Raw genomic sequence first — 17,851 nt, forward strand, 5'->3', positions numbered from 1 at the left:
AGTATTGGGAATGTTTTACTCAATAAAGCTTTAGAAGAGTTGATAATGTATTTGACTGATATTTAACCCAGCGGATAAATGAGAACACAGGTGCCCAACGACCCTTTAGTCTGAACAGCATTTAGCGCTGCTCCAGTGACTGCAGCAGCGCGCTGTGTGCTATATCCTCCGCTGCCCGTATTCGATGTCAGCTGCGGGCACAGCTGTCCCTGGCTTTGCTCGGCCCCAGGGCTGTGGGGAGTTCCCGCTGCAGGCCTGCAGGGAAGGCCTGCCCGCCCCGCGGCTGCCCCGCGGCGGCACCGCCGGCCCGGCGAGCGGCCCTGCGCCCGCGGGCCCGCCGAGGAACCGTGCTGGGCCCGCCCGGGACCGGGGCGCGTTTTTGAAGAGCCCGTTCAGTGCTGGCAGCTGCGGGGGCAGCTGCAGCTCGAGCTGCAGGCTCAGCTCTGGGCACGCAGCAGAGCTCCGGCAAGAGCCTGTGAACTGCCGAGCCTTTGCACAGCGAAGGGCTCGGGGACCAGCGGCCCGGCCAGGTGAGGGACACACACACAGACGTGCAGGAGCCAACGACCCCAGAGCTGCATACCCTTAGATTGTGAGGGTATAAAAACTCAGGAGTTCCTCCTGAAAGGAACCATGCTTGAACTGCTATTTTGTGATTTAGTTACTAAACCACGGTTAGATTAATTTAAGGATCAGGACATCTGAGGCATTGCTACATAAAACCTGTAGCTGAGCTGGTAAGGAAATTTGGTCTGTGTCAGTGTGAGAGGTGCAGCTGTGAAGGGCTTTGGTCCCAGCTTGAGTGGTGCGAATGTGACAGCCAGAGTGGTTCCTAGGTAGTGGAGCACACAATCTTAGAATGGTTTGGGTTGGAAGGGATCTTAAAGGTCATCTAGTTCAAAACCTCCTGCTAGGAGCAGGGGACATGTAAAATGGGACCAAGTTGTAAAATGAGACCAAGATGAGACCATCCAACCTGGCCTTGAACATGTCCAGAGATGGGACAGCCACAATTTCCCTGGGCAACCCATTCCAGAGCTTCACCACCCTCACAGTAAAGGATTTTCCCCTTAATATCCAATCCAAACCAATCTTTTAATTTGAACCCATTCCACCTTGTCCTGTCACTGCATGCTCGTGGTAAACAGTTTACCTCATCCTTCCTGGAAGTTCCCTTCACTTACAGAAAGGTTGCAGTTAGGTTACTATGAAAATCTTGTATTTTCCAGGGTGAAAAAATCTCGAATCTCTAAAGCCTTTCCTCACAGGAGAGGTCTCTGTACCTCTGATCAATTTGGTGGCCTTCTCTGGACTTGGTCCAACACATCACTGCCTTTCCTGTGCTGGGACACCAGAAAGAGATGCAGTACTGGAGGTGGAGCCTCACCACAGTGGAGGGGCAGAATCCTCCCTCCCATGCTGCCCACGCTGCTTTGGATGAGGCCCAGGCCACGTTTGGCTTTCTGGGCTTTAAGTGAGGAGTGACAGCTCATGTTAACCCTTGAGTTCAACAGCACTTCCAGCACTTCCAATTCCTTCTTGTCAGGGCTGCTCTCAATCTGTTCAGTCCCCAGCCTCTGGGGACTGGCTGGTTTCCCTAACAGCATGGCAGTGGCCCTGTGTGCCCCAATAAAGCAGAGAGCAGACAGCACAAGGCTGGGTTGGTGCTGCTGGGCATGAGGCCTTGCCCACGGCAGCAGAGCAGTACCAGGGCATGAGGCCCAAAACCAGCAGCAGTTCCTGGTAGTGGGACTGTGAGGCGCAGGGCACGGTGGTGGTGAAATACAGGCTATGAGGCCCAATACATGGTGGCAGTGTAATACCAGGCTGTGAGGCCCAATACATGGCGGCGGTGTAACACCAGGCTGTGAGGTACGGGACATGGCAGAGCTGTTATGCCAGGCTGTGAGGAGCGGGACATGGCGGCGGTGTTACACCAGGCTGTGAGGCCCAATACATGGCGGCGGTGTCACACCAGGCTGTGAGGTGCGGGACATGGCAGCGGTGTTATACCAGGCTGTGAGGTGCGGGACATGGCAGCGGTGTTATGCCAGGCTGTGAGGCCCAATACATGGCGGCAGTATTATGCCAGCCTATGAGGCACGGGACATGGCAGCGGTGTTATGTCAGGCTGTGAGGCGCGGGATATGGCAGCAGGGTTATGCCAGGCTGTGAGGCCCAATACGTGTCGGCGGTGCCGTCCCGGGGTGTGAGGCCCAGCACATGGCGCCGGCCCCGCCCCGGCCCGGCCCCGCCCCGATCGCGGGCACCGCGATGTGTCCGACCCGCGGTTCCCGTCAGGCAGCGCGCGGGGCCGCGGCCGCCCCCGCCTCCCTCCCGCGTTCCCTCGGCGGCAGCGGCGGCGCTGAGGTGGCGCCGCGCCCCGGTGAGGTGAGCGAGGCGCCTCAGCCGGCGCTGCCCCATCCCCCGCCGGCCCGGGCGGCAGGGAGTGGCGGTCCCGCCGTGGCCCCTACGGACGCGCAGCGCAGCACGGTAAGGTCAGCCCGCTCCATGCCCCCGGCCCGCCCTGCCGCGCTCCCTGGGTGGCGGGAGCGGCGCTCGGCGGGGACGGACGCGGGGGGATTGTCGCCGGCGAGACCGGCGCCATCTTAGGTCGGAGCGTGGCCTGGCGTCCCCGAGCGGGGCCCCCGCGCTGTGAGGGCCCCGCGAGCCGCCCGCGGGCCGCGCTGGCACCGGATGGATCTGCCCTCGAGGGCGGCCCGGGCTGGGCTCGCTCCGCCCGTAGTTGACCGCGTGGGGCTCTCCATGGGCCCCGGGCGTTAACAGCAGCAGCGGTGCCGGCGGCGCGGCTCGGCTCGGCCTCCTTCCCGCCGGCCGCGGTTCTGCTGTGCGGGCCTCGCCTAGACCGGAGTCCCCAGCTCGAGCCGAGTGCCGGCGGTCACCCGCGCGGGGGCGGGACGCGGGGCGGTCGGGCTGGAGCGGCAGCTGCTCGGCTGCCCCCGGGACTCGGCTGCTCCCACGGCCTGGTACCGCTGCGGCTCGGCGGCGTGAGCTGCTTGGCGGGCTGGCACCGCCGATATTGCCCTTCCCTAGGCGGAGCTTGTGCCTTCTCGTGGCACAGAGGGCAGCCCCGCCGCTGCGGTTTGTGTTTGAGGGAAGTGGGTTTATACTTTGTTCTTTTACAATTTTCAGGTGCAGTTTCAGCTTGATCATTGTTTCTTTGCTTCTGAACAAATGCAGCCCTCAATTAAAACCCAGTTGTTTCCAGTCCTGGTGGACCTGTGGATTGCACACCCTTCATCAACTAATGTGGTGCAAAGTTATGTGCCTGTATGGGACTTTATCTGAGAAATACATCGCGTAGTCCATTGTATGATTTGTGTTGTAAACAAAATAACTTCTCTGGGCATTTGAAATGCAGCTATTAAAGTGGGGGAAAAAATTACTTGAGGAACAGATTATAGCCATATGAGAAGCGGCTGAGGTCACTTTCTCTGTTCAGCCTAGAGAAGGGGAGACTGAAGGGAGCCCTCAGGGCAGTCCTCATGAGGGGAAGAGGAGGACAGACCCTGATCTCTGTAGTGACCAGTGACAGGGCTCAAGGGAATGGTTTAAAGTTGTGCCAGGGGAGATTTAGGTTAGAATTTGGAAAAAGATTCTTCACCCAGAGAGTGGTTGGGCACTGGAAGAGGCTCCTCAGTGAAGTGGTTACAGCACCAAACCTTACAGTTCCAGAAGAGTTTTGTCAATGCTCACAGGCACATGGTAGGATTGTTAGGGATGTCATGTGCAGGACTAAGAGTTGGACACTGTGATCTTTGTGGGACCTTTCCAGCTTGGAATATTCTGTGATTCTATTATGAAAAGATGACAAGGCTGGTCTGAAAAATTTCTGTTTTGTGTAAATGTCCTCAGTCTTTAAGCTCACTACCGACTTCATTTTAGTTATTTTATTTTTAAGCCAATCCAAGGATATTTTGAGTATTGGAAGGCTCACTTGAGCTTAACAGTGGAACAGACAAATTCCCATTTGAAGATAATTGGATTTTCAATAACTCTTGAGTCCTACTGTGGCTGCACCTTCCATGATTTTCTATAGCGCCAATTTCTGTCCATCCTTATGGTGCTCTTCTACAGATCATTCTGCTGTTTTCATTACAGCTGTTAGACTCTTGATACATTTACTTGTTAGATCATTTTTTGTTGTTTCTATGCGAGTGCTTTTAAATCCTAACTTTAGAAAAAGAGGTTATAAATACAAATTACTTTTAATAAAGTTAGGTATTTTTAATAACTAACTGCCATAATAAAGATGGCTGAAATAGTGCTTTTAAAACAGTTACTTCATCAGAAGCTTATTGCTGTTTACAGCAATGAGCTCTCATTTTGTGATCTGTCCTGTATCGGGTTTTTAGTTCATTGTGTTTCTAGTAACTATAATAGTGTTCCAGGAACTTGTGTTTTTGCAGGTTGTTGAATATTTGTACCTGCCTAATGAACTTCCATGGTTGTGCTTAGTTTTAGATGGGCAGTTGCTTTTTAAAGCAGTATCTTGATATAGTCTATAATGTTATTTTTAAAGTGTTTTGAAGAACTTGTTCACGATTTTGATGCTTTACTTTACAATAGTGGTTTCAACACTTTCTTTGGGTCTATGCATATAGTATGGCATTGGATTTTGGACCTCTCAGTTCCATGGACTACCTTTAAGGAATTGTGTGTATAAACATGAATACATGCTTATGCACATTAAAAAATGAGGAAGACCAAGTCAGTTGTCAGTTGGTTTACTTTTCTTACACTGGTATCTACACCACCACTAGGAAATATTTGAGCAGAGTGGGGGAAGGATTCACTGTTGGTTTTGTCTTTGAGAGCACTGCTAGATGGGATTCCTAGAATACATTTTGTGTGTTAATGTAGGAAGCTATTTGTACTCTAAAAATGGATGTAGGTGTTTCCTTTGGCAATGGAGACCACTTGCAGGAGCTGTTCCTGTGCATCTCCTCTAAACCAATCAATTACCCCTTACTGCAATTTTGATTGTTCAGGTTACAAATTTTTGACCTTTTAGTTGTGCTGTTAAAACTGTTACTAGGCCAGGTTATTTTTAACCTGCCCTGCTTCACACCATAGCTATGTGCAAAGTTGGGCTGGCACAACTGCAGATGCAGTGCAGGAACTCATTAGGCCAACTTTCTTCTCAGGTAAAAAGAAGTAATTGAAAGCTTGGCTTCAAATTATGACATTGTAATTTAAAAAAAGTTAAAAGATGTAAAATGAATCATGGGACTTGCCTTTTAGAAGATGCTCTGCATTTTGAGTCACCTTAAGACTATCTTAATGTATATATCATGATGCATAAAATGAAATATTTGTATCACCAGTTGGTGTCACTTTCTAAAAGCCCATGGCTATGTTATCAAATTTCTTTTAACTGTATTGGAGAAAAAAATCAGCTGTGTTATAATGTAGGTGAGGTTATCATATGTATCTTGTTAGGATTCTGCTAACATATCATTGCTTGTGCCTGTTTTGTGTTTTTAGTATAAATTGCATTGCATCCTCTGAGCACATTTTATAATTTATTCCCTTTTTCCTCTGAGGTCAAGTAAAACTAAATTCTTAAAATAAAAGTACTGCTCATATGTGTTGTCTGTTCTATAGAAGTCTCTGAAATAGTAATTTATTTTGCTTAAAGTCTCTGTGTTACTTAAAAACAAAAAAAAGTGTTCTAAAGAATATCCTACAGAGAAGAAAAATTTAAAGAGTTAGGCTTGATTCTCTTTCCAAGACCTGGCATGTGGCCTGTGTTGTCTCTGTCAAGTGGAAATTCACTTCAGAATCTACCTCTTTCCCCCATACAATAATTTAGTTTAGTGTCCTGTTCTCTTCTTTCCTAGCACCATGTCTGACTTCAGTACCTGAAGCTGATGAGGAAGCAAAGGAGGAGTTCAGCTTTGTGTAGTGAGTCTAGTGCTGGCCAGACACGTAATACCCATCATCAACAGAGCAGGCAGGAGGGGATGCAAGCATCATAAAGTCACCTAGGGTATTTTGCTCCTTTATTTAATCTCAACTCTTAACAAGTGGTAACACCAGCAGCCCCATTCTCGTACAGGTAGAGGATGATTGCTCCCCTGTGATAAGCTGTGACAGAGTAATTATTTTTGCAGTCTTATTATATTATTGGTACTCCATGTAAAGAAATAGCAAAATTTCTTATTTATTTTTTTGTTCAGAAATACATTCAAGGTTATGTTAAAGAATGTTAAAAGAAGAAAACTTTATTGGCCATCTCTGTTTATTTAAAAAAAAAAATCAATTGTGATAAGACATGCCACTGTAAATTTGGTTAATTCCAAAAGGTACATATTTTTCATGACTAGTTTTGTACATGACTTCTTTTCATGCAAGAAAACATCTACAGGCATGAGGGACTCCATCTAATGGGGTCTATGCAAAATTTTTTTCTTGTCTTAATTGGTAATGGTAAGAATATGCAATGCATTGTAGGTATGGCTTGAGAATTTTGCTGTTGTGGAGTTCTTTTGTTTGACGTGTTTTTTGTGGGTGGTTTGCTTGTTCTTGTTAATGTTGTTTTGTGGGTTTTTGGGAATTTTGTGTAGGGTTTGTTGGGGTTTAAAGAAAATGTGACCTTATGGGAAGCCTTGTCAAAATCTTAGAAAAACTGGGAGGCTGTGGGTTTGAGTGGGATTTTGTTTTGGGTTTTTTAAGATGCAAAGACAATAAAGCTGTAATCGATGTTTCACTAACTCAGTTACGTGCTTTGTAGAAGGCCCTTCACTTGTGAATCACTTACCTGGAATAGGAGTATTTTTTGAAAGATACCTTTGACTGTGCTGTCAGAGGCTTTCTCTGATAGTTACTGCTGTTTTATACTAAAAAGCTTAAATTCTGTGGAGGATATCTTTGGTCTTTTCAATAGCAATGAGCATCCAAGTAATTGTGAGAATGGTAATGTGGCGTCAGTCTTTGAAGACCTCCTATGTCAGATCATGGTCAATCTGTAAAGAACATGGAGGGAGGGAGACTGTTCTATGGGAATTATTGACAACTGCAATATTCCTTATTGAACATTGACATATTTCATGAAAGTACTGAATGTTTTGGTATATGTGTTTGTTTTTTTTTTTTTTACTGTCTAGTCTCAAGATGGCAGAATTATTTATGGAATGTGAAGAAGAGGAGCTAGAACCCTGGCAACAGCGAGTGAGAGAAGTGGAAGAGGATGATGAGGACGATGACGATGAGCCAATCTTTGTTGGGGAAATCTCCAGCTCAAAGCCAGCTACTACATGTAAGACAACACTTTTCCATAATTTAAAACAGATCTTTCGAGGTATAGAAAGTTAAACTTAGTTTGGAAGTATAGACTTCTTAATAGTATGACTTAAGACATTCCATACCTTAAAGCTGTATGTCTTACTGAAAATCAGAATTCTTAAGAAATTCTGTCTTAAATCCCAGGTTATGCACAGCTCTAGTTACTTCTAACCTTAAATCTGTGAGGTCAAAATAAGGACATTTGAAGGTTTTAGCATTAGCAACAGAGTTTAAAAGCCAGTATATACAATGTTGAAATCATGCATGTAATACTTAGAGTATAGTTAAAATTTAGTTATATATTTGGGAGTGTCTCGCTCCTAAAATAATGTGCATGGATTTAAGTCTTCCTGTTAATGCACTTTTTTTTTATCCACCCCTCATTCCACATGTTGGTGAACATCATTCTGACAAAACCAAGGTAACTGTCTTCAGTGTCTATAATAAAAGCACAATCTGGAAAGTGACTAATATGAAAATACTGAAAGCCTGTCTGTGAAGTACAAGATTTTTATTGATAAATTTACCCATCCTTTGTGAAATAGAGTTTTTTCATCAAGTTCCCTAGTTTTCTTCTAAATGCAGGCAGTGTAGGGAGTGAGGTTAGGTGGTTGTGATGATAGGAGATGTGTCATGTTTGTCCTATGCTTGGGTTTTGGCAGGTAAGTAAAGAAGGCAATTTTTTCTTGTTATTTTAATTAACTTTAGTAATTAAAGGGGTTTTTTTGCCTATCTGTCTTGTAGTCAGTTTTTAAGAGCTGTGACCTAAGGTCTCCCCAGCAGTCACATACCCAAGACTTTGGTGAGGCTTACTCCTCACAGTTTCTGCCTCATCTCTGCTAATGCTTGTATCCAAGATTTCCATAGTAGCTTTCTGGAGGTGTATATTTGCAGTAAAGGATCTCAAGGCAAAATGTTACACGAGGCTGTTTGTCACAATCTGCTGCGTGGATTTCAGAGCTGTTATTAGCTGTTCAGTCATTTTAGGTCATAATACTTTCATCTTGCATCTATTACTTTTTTGCTCATTAGGATAGCAAGTTTAAGGTTTCTTACACAAAGTTAAAAAAATGAAAAAAATATTTTAAATATGAGATGAATACAGAATCTGATATTTAAGTACTCTCACCAGAAAATATTCTTTTAAAAGTGAATATTTAAAAAATACTCTGAAAATTTGAAGAATATTTTTTAAATATTCTTAAGTTTTCTGCAGTTACAAGCATATAGAATGTTTGAAAAATACCCTGTTTTCTGGATGGTCCAGAGACCTCTGGATTGCTGTTGGTCATTGGCAGTAGGTCATGGCATACAACAACTATTAAGGCACTAGCATGTGTTGGAACAATAAACATGCCAAGTTTGATTGCAGTTTTTGTAGCCTTCAAGTTGTTTTTTTTTTTTTGTAGTGAAAGAATAGAAATAATTCAGGTGAAAAATTTGGTATGATTCTGTAAACTTCAAGAACTTTGGTAAAAGATGGAGACTTAAACAGTTTGCTTCTTATTCTAGTGCTGTCCATACTCGGTCCTGACACAAGTGAAATCACTTATGGTATAACTTGTTACTTTATCTTTTTTCCTTCCCTTTCCTCAACTTTTCTGTTTTTAATCTTCTACTTCACTATCAAAACAGCTATGGAAGAATGACCTCAGTTCTTCTCTGGCTTGTAAGTAGTACTACCTGGCACTAGTCAGGCTTCAGTTTGTTATTGGTGATAGGCAAGATATCGTGAGCTCAGCTTTGCTTATCACTGTTTAGTTTGCACCTGATCAGATGGAAAATTGATGACAAATAGAAACTCACATATAGGTCTTAATTTTCCTGAAAGGTGTAGTTTCTACAACACATTGTATTTTCTTGGCCTTTTCCTGACATTACAGTTACTAGTTTTTGTACAGACTGTGTGAAAAATTTGAAGGAAATAGTAAAAAGCCCAATTTTGACCTGCTGTCAGAGAGCTGTGTAGTATGACATGTCCCTTCTGATCTGCTGGAGGATTGTTTTGGCTGAGATGAAAAGTAGTTCACATTTTGTTCCCTTTACCTTTTTCTGCTACTGCTCATTTTTCCTGCAGTTACCGCTTGTTGTTCTTGCTTCCTGTTTCACAACGATACAAACCTGTAGTTTGTTACTGTTTTAAAATGTTACTCTGCATGTCAGCATGCTCTTGCTTCAGTTCTGTTTTACCTAAACTTAGATGGAAGTGGGGAAAGTGCACATCAAGTCTATGATGAATCAGTGGAGTCATGTAAATGTAGTTTATAATTTCAATTAACTGGCTTTCTGAAATGTACGTTCAAAAAGCAATAAAATCTACCTTTGTAATTTAGAATGTGTGCACATCAGATGTCTTGACTATGCTTTGTAAGACATAACTTCTATAAAAGTTTTTCTTTTGTAGATAGATGGTGCTTTAGTTTAATTTCACTCTGGAATTCATGGATGAGGTATAGATTTGTTAACATTCACAAAAAGTATATATTCAGGTAAATACCAAAACAATTTAATCCTGGTTTGTAGTTATCGTTATGCTGAAGTAAAAATAGTATTACTATTATAGGACCAAATTTTGTCATATCTTAAAAAATGCAAACCTGTTTGACTATGTTGGTTGCAGTTGCTTTTTTATTAGGTGGCAAGTTGAAAGCTGTAGTGTTCTGAGCTCTACTAGTATTAGATATATTTATCAACTGGTGAAGTGTATACTAATGAGCTACTGCTGGTAGAAATAGCCTTAAGGTTGTTAAACACAAAGTATAGGTACTCTGAGAGCTATTGTTTAAGGACCTGATGTCATTTGACCCTAGTTTGAGAAGTTACTTCAAGCCTTGCAGGTTAGATATTAGAGAATCAATTTAATTTTGTATGCATATTTTCACAGGTCAGTGAAAGCAACTTGTCAGCATCACTAATGGAACTGAGAATCTGGGAGTAGAAGAGTATTTTGATTTGATGAATATTTTTTCAAACTTCCTGATATTATCAGAAATCCCAGACTAAGACATAAAAGGTTGGGGAATGAGAGTGGCATTAGTTAGGGAGTAAATGTAATTTAAGAAATTGCATGTGATCCTGCTGAGCTAGATACAGACTACCGTGTAGGATACATAAGAAAATCAGTGCTTTTGTAATGCAATTCTAATACAACTCCTTTGGTTGCTGATCTGTTGATTTTCCTTTCACATTGGAAAATGGATATCATGAAGTCTAAAATCCAGTTTGTAAGTGCTGTGTTTTGGTAATACAGAAGCAAATGATGTCATTACTGGTTTAGGGAAAATGCTTCCTTTAAGGTAGGGCAGTTCTAGTATTTGCGGAACATTATATATATGTGAGAAAGAGATGTAAGTGAATGCAGTATAATCAGCAAATTGAAATGCTAATGCCATGTCCTTTTTTTGTTGTTTGTATTCTTCCTTTGTGTTAACCTGTCTCCAAGAGAATAAACTTTGAGATTCTTAAGTGAACTAACTTAACCAAAGAGGAATGGAAGAACATATCCTAATTTGTACAAATGACACTTGGTTTTGCAAGGTTTTTGTTTTAGAAATAATATTTTAATTTATAAGCCAAATCCTAATTGGCATAATTAGTGCATATAAATGCAGCTTTTAAATTTCAAAAGCAATGATGCTATTAATTTATTTGCGATTAAGATAAATGTAACTTTTGACAGATATATTGAACAGAGTCAACCTCAGCTCACCACGAAGGGGGATACAGAATGGTGCACCCAGTAGAGGTACTTTATTGTCCTAATATGGTAATTACAAAAAAAAAAAAAAATCCACAACACTTATGAAACATTTGACTGCAAAATTACATAAAGATAACTTTGGAATCCTTTGCAACAGGTACAGTCACTACGTTCAAGTCTGAGAGTCAGCATTATGTGACGCCTGCCTCCAGCCCCGGTGCCATGCCTGCCCCATCAGTCTTTCAGACTGTGCCCAGACCTGCGAGCAGCTCGGTGGCAGTTCAGCCTTTGGCTGTCACAGTGAATGTTTCAGGAACTTCACAAACACTGCAGAGACCAATTGCTGGATGTTTGTCGATGCAGCAGGTGCCTGGGTCAAGTTCTGGAATAGCACAGCCTGTTAGCAGACCTGTAACCATTCCAGTGACAACACAGCCAGTATCAAGAAATATCACAGTTCCTGTAGTGGCTCAACCTGTATCCAGGCCAGAGACTCCTGCAACAGCACAGCCTGTAATACTCAACCAGGTAAATCTTTATTCATTTACAACATAAAAGGTATGATTACTTTTGAATAAATTAATGAAAAACATACTGACTCAGTCTAGTGCTTTAAAGATCTGAACTAGATTATAAACTAGCATTATGTAAGCTGTAAACATTCTAGGACCATAACCTTGCACTGGTAAATTAAAATATATATTTGGAAATACTGATTAGGAAGATGCAAAGGTGATGGCTTTAGTAAGAGTAAAATGGCATTAAATGAAAATCCTAGACACTAGAGAAATGAGTACTGTTTAGATTCTTTATGTTCCATAGAGAAATGTTGCAAATTCATTCTCTAAATCTTTCAGATTTCTGTGCTCAGAGATTAATCTTCTGCATAGATAATTTAATTTTTAAATAGCTTGCATTTAGTGTGTAAGGCAACTTTCTGGGTTTTCCACCTGTTTTTGCAGTAGTAGTAGTAGTAGTAGCTCCTTAGTGGGTTTTGCTTTTTCATTCATGTGGCACATCAATGAAAGCAATGTGGAACAATAGTATGATAAGAGGTTTAAGCAACCAAAAGTTGAATGATAGCAGGTGAAGCAGTTTGGTAACATACTTGTTTTGCTTGAAAAGCCTAAGGGAATTGTGCACAAAGGTGATGTGTCGTGGACCTTCCTGGGTTGCCACATAACCCCAAAATGTTGCCATGAGGGAGTTGCGTTAGATGCTGGTTTGTTGCCTTATCTGTTGGACGTATGTGAGAGAGAATGAGGATTAAAATTCCATATTTGTATGAGGCAAACTATGATACAATACCTTCATTGAAAGTAATTCACGCTGAAACTGTTCAGACCATGTACCTATAGTATTAGCTACTACTGTCAGGTCAAAATAAAGCTTGACAGTATGAACCATCCCATTGTCCCTGCAAATACACACACCTGAGGTTGTTTCAGTTGTTAGTCTTTTGGTGTAAATAAAAATCATGCAGCCTAATGGATTCTGCATTTACTGAGCAGAGCAAGCAGACTGAATTAACAGAGTTAATTAGGCCATTAAAACATGAGGATTAAAATTGGGTGTTCTTAAGACTTGTGGTTAAATAATTGCTGATGTGATGCTGCATTTTAAGAAAAACAGAACTAAAACAAAGCAATTTAATTATTGCCTATCAACTGGCTAGCTGAATCTTTGGCAAATTCAGCAGGAAAAATACTCATACTTTACAATTTTGAGTCTTCAGCAACTGATTGATAGTTTGCAGAGAGAAATTGTGGGTGTGTCTGGTGAAGCAGGTTAGCTAAATAAGTCTGTCACTGTTAAGAAAGCCTAAGAAATTATATAATTAGAAGTCCAGATATCAGTAGGATATCCAGGTTGCTTCTTTAGTCATCTTAAATCTTTCTTTATTAAGCAGGACAGATTAGTACAGAAAGGTTTGGAACTTTACGTGATGTACACACATATTACAAGTCTATGAAGTTTTTTATAAGTTTGCTGATGACATAGTATGCATTATTAAATCCTCTAAAGGTGTCCTAGTATGTCCTGCAGAATCTTTACTGTAGAAGAAAGTCCTCTCCTTTACTTCCCTCACACACACGCTCATGTTTTTGTTGCAGACAAAGCTGGTAGGGGCTTCTACAGTGTTGTTATGACAACCCCAGAGTAAACAGAGCCAGGAAAGCTGAACTTTTCTACGGATTATATATAGCTGGATGTAGCTCATCAATACAGTGATTTCCTTTAAAGAAAGCCTGCGGAGTGTACTTCTTTTCGTGAGACTTCTTTCTCATTCACTGAATTTATGTTACAGATGAGGCTTTACTTAAGTATTTGTAGGGCTACTTTGTCAAAATCTGCAGGTTGTTTTTCCGTGGCAGAGTAGAGAAACAGCTGTTTGAAGAAGTTGCAGCCATAGGACATGGAAGAAGTTCTCTAACCATGTATAAATCATTTCTGTCTATTCCACGTTAGACTGACATGCTTTAGAAAGTAATGCATCCTTATCTGGGAGATCCAGTACAGATTATGTGGTCTCTTAAAACTTCTGCTGTTTGTTGAAGTTATGGTCTTAGACACTTTCTTTACAGTGTTAACATTTTGATCATGGTTTTCATGAGCCCTTAATTTTTTTAAGGTGTCTTAAATGTATCATCCTGTTCTTTGGATGTTAAGACATTCTTGAGTACCTTGAAGAGTTTTCTGTTTGCATTTTTTTTCCTTGCTTAAAACATGGTGAATCTTCCATGTCTTCAGCTTAACTCTTCTAGATTCAGAACTGTGTACTATTTACTTTTTAAGGTTATATGTACTAAAGGGCAGACCTTTTAAACTGAAGGGTAAAAGAATACCTGTACTTGGACATGCACAAAACTTAATTTAACAAGGTGCTGGGAAACGTGAACCAGGTTAGCTGGACTTTGAAAAGAGGGTTTGATTATATTATTTTCAGAAATTCTTCTGAAGTTACTGTACATAAAAGAAAAAAACCCTTGATGATATCAGGAATTAGAGCCCTTGCTAGTCAAGATGCTGTAGATACCCCTTACTCCATTAAAGCTTGAGCACTTAGTAGAATGTGACCTTAATACCATCTTGCTTTGAGGAGCTTCTACTTGTTTCAAGTTCGTGCTACTTTTGAGTTCTGGTTTTTGATCTTTTGAAATGCAGCAAGATGTTATGTAGGAGTAACAGGCAAATGTCTGAGTTTAGGTTGAAGGAAGACTGTATTTGTTTTTTTTTTTTGAAAAACAATCAAATATAATTTGAAACATTATCAGACTATTTGGAACAAAAGCAATTGCTTTACAATGAGCAATTCAAACAAATTAGTGATGTTTCATTAAATGGTCTTTCCCAGGTCTTACAATTATTTTTACTATTCTGAATACACAGTTGTAAAAACTAACAAGCACTGTTAGAATTGCAACTTTATTAAAATATCAAAAGAAACTGTTTTGGGGAGATTGTAATGAACTTGATTTTCTTCTGAGTACTTTTAAGAAATCATATGTTTGTAAACCCTTTGAAGCATGCAATTAAAAAATATTAAACATCAAATTTCTTTTCCCTCTTGAAAATATCTTATTAGGATTATATTATGGATTCTCTACCAGATGCACCAGATAATACATCTGGTATACTGTTTGGTGTGAGACAGAACTCGGGAGTTCCACAGTACCAGACTGGGCCAGCAGTGAATGTAACAGGTGAGTATAACTGTAGTAGTTGATAAGAGAAACAACCAACCAACCTAATGTCCTGTAACTCTAGAGCAGATCTATGGGTTTTAATTTTAAATAGGATTTCTATAATATAGTATAGCTACTTTTCTCTTCCCCCTGTACATAACACTGTATAATGTTTAATGAAATAAACTCTGGGGTCTTGTGTTGTCAGACTTTGCTTTTCAGTGCATTAGACTGAATATAAAATCAGCTGATGTCTTCTTATAATGCTCATTTAGATGGGAAAAAGCATTGCCAGATCCAGTGTATCTTTATTGACAGGTAAAGGTTTGTTTTCAGTATACTCATCACTCTTTGGCCCGTCGGAATAGGAAAAGACTGTTAGCAAAAGAGGGGCTGTGAACAGTACCTGAAAAACTGAGTCTGCTGAACGGATTCCCTGTAATGATGATCTTGGTTTTCTGGCAGCTATATGCAGGAGATGATCATTCCTGAAAAGGTGGGGAGGGAGAGAGTATGTAATTTGACAACAAAACCTTTTTTTTTCAACTAGCTTTTCAGCAGTAGATTTTTAATCTGTTTAAAAAGAAGCCAAAAAGCACCTTTTTTGTGAGTGTGTGTCACAGCAGATGAAGTAGATTTTAAGCATGCAGTGTATTCAGTCTTAAGAAGGCTACAACTTGGGACTTCCCTCCTCCTTTTTGAAGGATTGTACTTTTGTAATAACTGACCAGAATCCCATTTTTCTGTCTCTAAGTTATGGATGACAATGACTTCTGATTCTTCCCTGCACTTCTTAAGTGCAGTGAATGGCCTGACTGGTCATATTAAGAAGTTACATAGGACAGAGGGATAGTTAGTATGCTCAGCTTCATGTGATGATTTTGCATTTTTAGTTTAGGTATTCACTCCGTGAACAGTTAGCAGTGTATTTTTTTGCTTGTGTCCAGCCATTCTGTTGGTGTCTCGGGTTAAATAGTTTTTTGTCAAGTAAGAAATGGTTTGTTTTTTGCAAATGGTTCAATATTCAAGCCCTTCTTCTCCAAAGGACAGGTATTAAAGTTTAATTGTTTGTGGGTTTGGTTCAAAAAACTTGCTTGTATACTTGTGTTAGTCTCTTACTGAGAAGAAAATAAAATGCTTAAGAGCACTGAAAGTTGCAATTCAAAGCATTTAAAATGTGCCATACTTAGTCTGTGTTTATTTCTGTAAGATGGCAATAGGATTTGAAAGTTAAAAAAGAAGTTTTATTATTGTGGCTTGAAACACCAATATTTTTGACACAGAAGGCAAATTTAAGATACATTTCACTTTGCAGAAAGGAAGTGCCTGTGTATTGTGTGGTTTGGCTTGCTTGGTGAGGCCATGTAATGAGATTGAATTCACGTTCATGTATGCAAAGCATACTTGCTTGTGTCAGTGCTATGCTTCCCTAATTCAAATACAGCACTGTGAGCACAAGACATTCTGGAATACGTATTTAAAAGCAGAATCCTTTTGGGAACGGCCTTTGATGCTCTGCAGGACAGTATAACTTATGCACATCGATCACAAGAAACATTTTTTAGTTCAGTGTAGCATAAATATTTCTTTCTGAGGATTAAGCAGGGAAATGGCAAGTTGCTAATTGACACTAACCAAGCATCTTCTTAGGCTGTTAAAATAGGTGGTGGTGTTTGTGTAAATGGCATTGGTAACTCTTCCATGCAGGTCGGATGGCACTGGGGATGTGTGTAAAACGTAGCTTGCTTTCTGAGAGTACTGTGAGAACACTGTCCCCCAAACTTCACCCATTTGGAGGAACGAGAAATTGCTGTGACTAAAAGACCTGTTGTGTGGAGTTGACTGGACTGCATCCATATAGCTCCAGATTAAAGGGAGGTGTTGGTGCAGGACAGTGCACTAAGAGGCCTGAAGCGATTTGGCTTTCATGTGCCTATTCTGGTATCACAGTACATTTGGTGCTTCCATTCTAGGTTACTATTTCTGATGTCTTTTTCCATCATGTATAAAATCAGTCCCAGCCAGCACAGTGCACAGAGCAGCATTAAGGTTTTTACAGTGGTGTTCTGGGTTCAGAAACCTGTCAGCAAGGTGGTGCTGCAGGCAGTATACTTTGCTCCTTCTTTGCCATCATGGATGTGGTACACAGGAATATTGTGTATATGAGCACAGCCAGCTCTTGGGTAATAGCTGCAGAAGTGTTCACTAATAGCACAAAGTGACTAAAAAATAATTATTTGGCTATTGCTTTTCCCTGCTGTCCTGAGTACCTGGAGTTTCTGTGACCTGCTGTGTAGAGAATTGAGCAAACTAGCCTGAAATGTGGTTAATTCATGTCCACATTCCAGCTGAGAGAGGCACTTTCATGATAAGAGATGTCAATCTGATTTATACCAGCAAGATATTAAATAATACTTGCTGTTGGTTTGATTAGTTTTCGAAACAGGCCTAATTATTTTTTACGTGAACAGCAGAACTAAAACACAAACCTGTGTATTACTATAGTTCTTCTGAAAGAGAATTTACTAGTCAGAGTTGGTTAGACTATAACTACTCACCTTTATAAATGTCTTCAAAATTGTTATCACAATGTGTTAAGCTTTTAAAATTGGATTTATGAACACTATTTTTAACATACGAGAATAGTCCTTGTTTCCAAATAGGGTTTTCTGCAGTCAAATAAAATACTTCTGCTACTGAAGACCATTGTAAACTCAGTCAGACCTTGTGTCTTTTCCCCATCCCTCATTGCAGAGCTACACATAGTTTTAATACACAGCAGCAGCAGTTCCTGCTGTAGGTTGATGGCTAGAGGCTCAGATAGCCTCAAGTGATACTGAGGAATGCTAAGGTCACACCAGCTGTATGGAAGCCTTTGCTGAACACCACATACGTCTGTGTAAGCAGCTCATGTACTGAACATGGTGAGTGTAGGTAAGTTAAACCCCCCTAGGAAGTAATAGCATCTAATTAATAACCTGATCATTTTGTGAATGTGTGAATGAATGAACCTTAGGTAAACAATGCATAGAGTGAGACATTTAAGCTTGATATGTTTATGTCAAAAAGAAGGAAATGTGTACTACAAAGGAGAATGTTAGGATGTTTAGGTACCTATATATCTATAATGTAAGTGAATTACATTTTCTCATGTTTG

General features: G+C 40.9%; 1 protein-coding gene across 6 annotated transcripts in view; it reads left to right on the forward strand.

Moving 5' to 3' along the window:
* Positions 1 to 2,227: 2,227 nt before the first annotated feature.
* ZNF280D (zinc finger protein 280D) overlaps positions 2,228 to 17,851 on the forward strand; it is a 40,895-nt gene continuing 25,271 nt past the window's right edge. The window contains exons 1-5 of one of the 6 annotated variants that reach the window (XM_030281162.4): positions 2,228 to 2,493; positions 7,131 to 7,282; positions 10,988 to 11,053; positions 11,166 to 11,536; positions 14,595 to 14,712. In XM_030281162.4, coding sequence (XP_030137022.3) covers positions 7,138 to 7,282; positions 10,988 to 11,053; positions 11,166 to 11,536; positions 14,595 to 14,712 — 700 coding nt within the window. In that variant the 5' untranslated portion in view covers positions 2,228 to 2,493; positions 7,131 to 7,137. Of the gene's footprint in view, positions 2,494 to 7,130; positions 11,075 to 11,165; positions 11,537 to 14,594; positions 14,713 to 17,851 lie in introns of those variants that run through there. The other 5 variants (XR_012057670.1, XM_030281166.4, XM_072934188.1 and 2 more) reach the window with 5 other exon arrangements.

This window comes from Taeniopygia guttata, chromosome 10, assembly GCF_048771995.1.
Source record: "Taeniopygia guttata chromosome 10, bTaeGut7.mat, whole genome shotgun sequence".
In the NCBI taxonomy this organism is placed as follows: Eukaryota; Metazoa; Chordata; class Aves; order Passeriformes; family Estrildidae; genus Taeniopygia; species Taeniopygia guttata.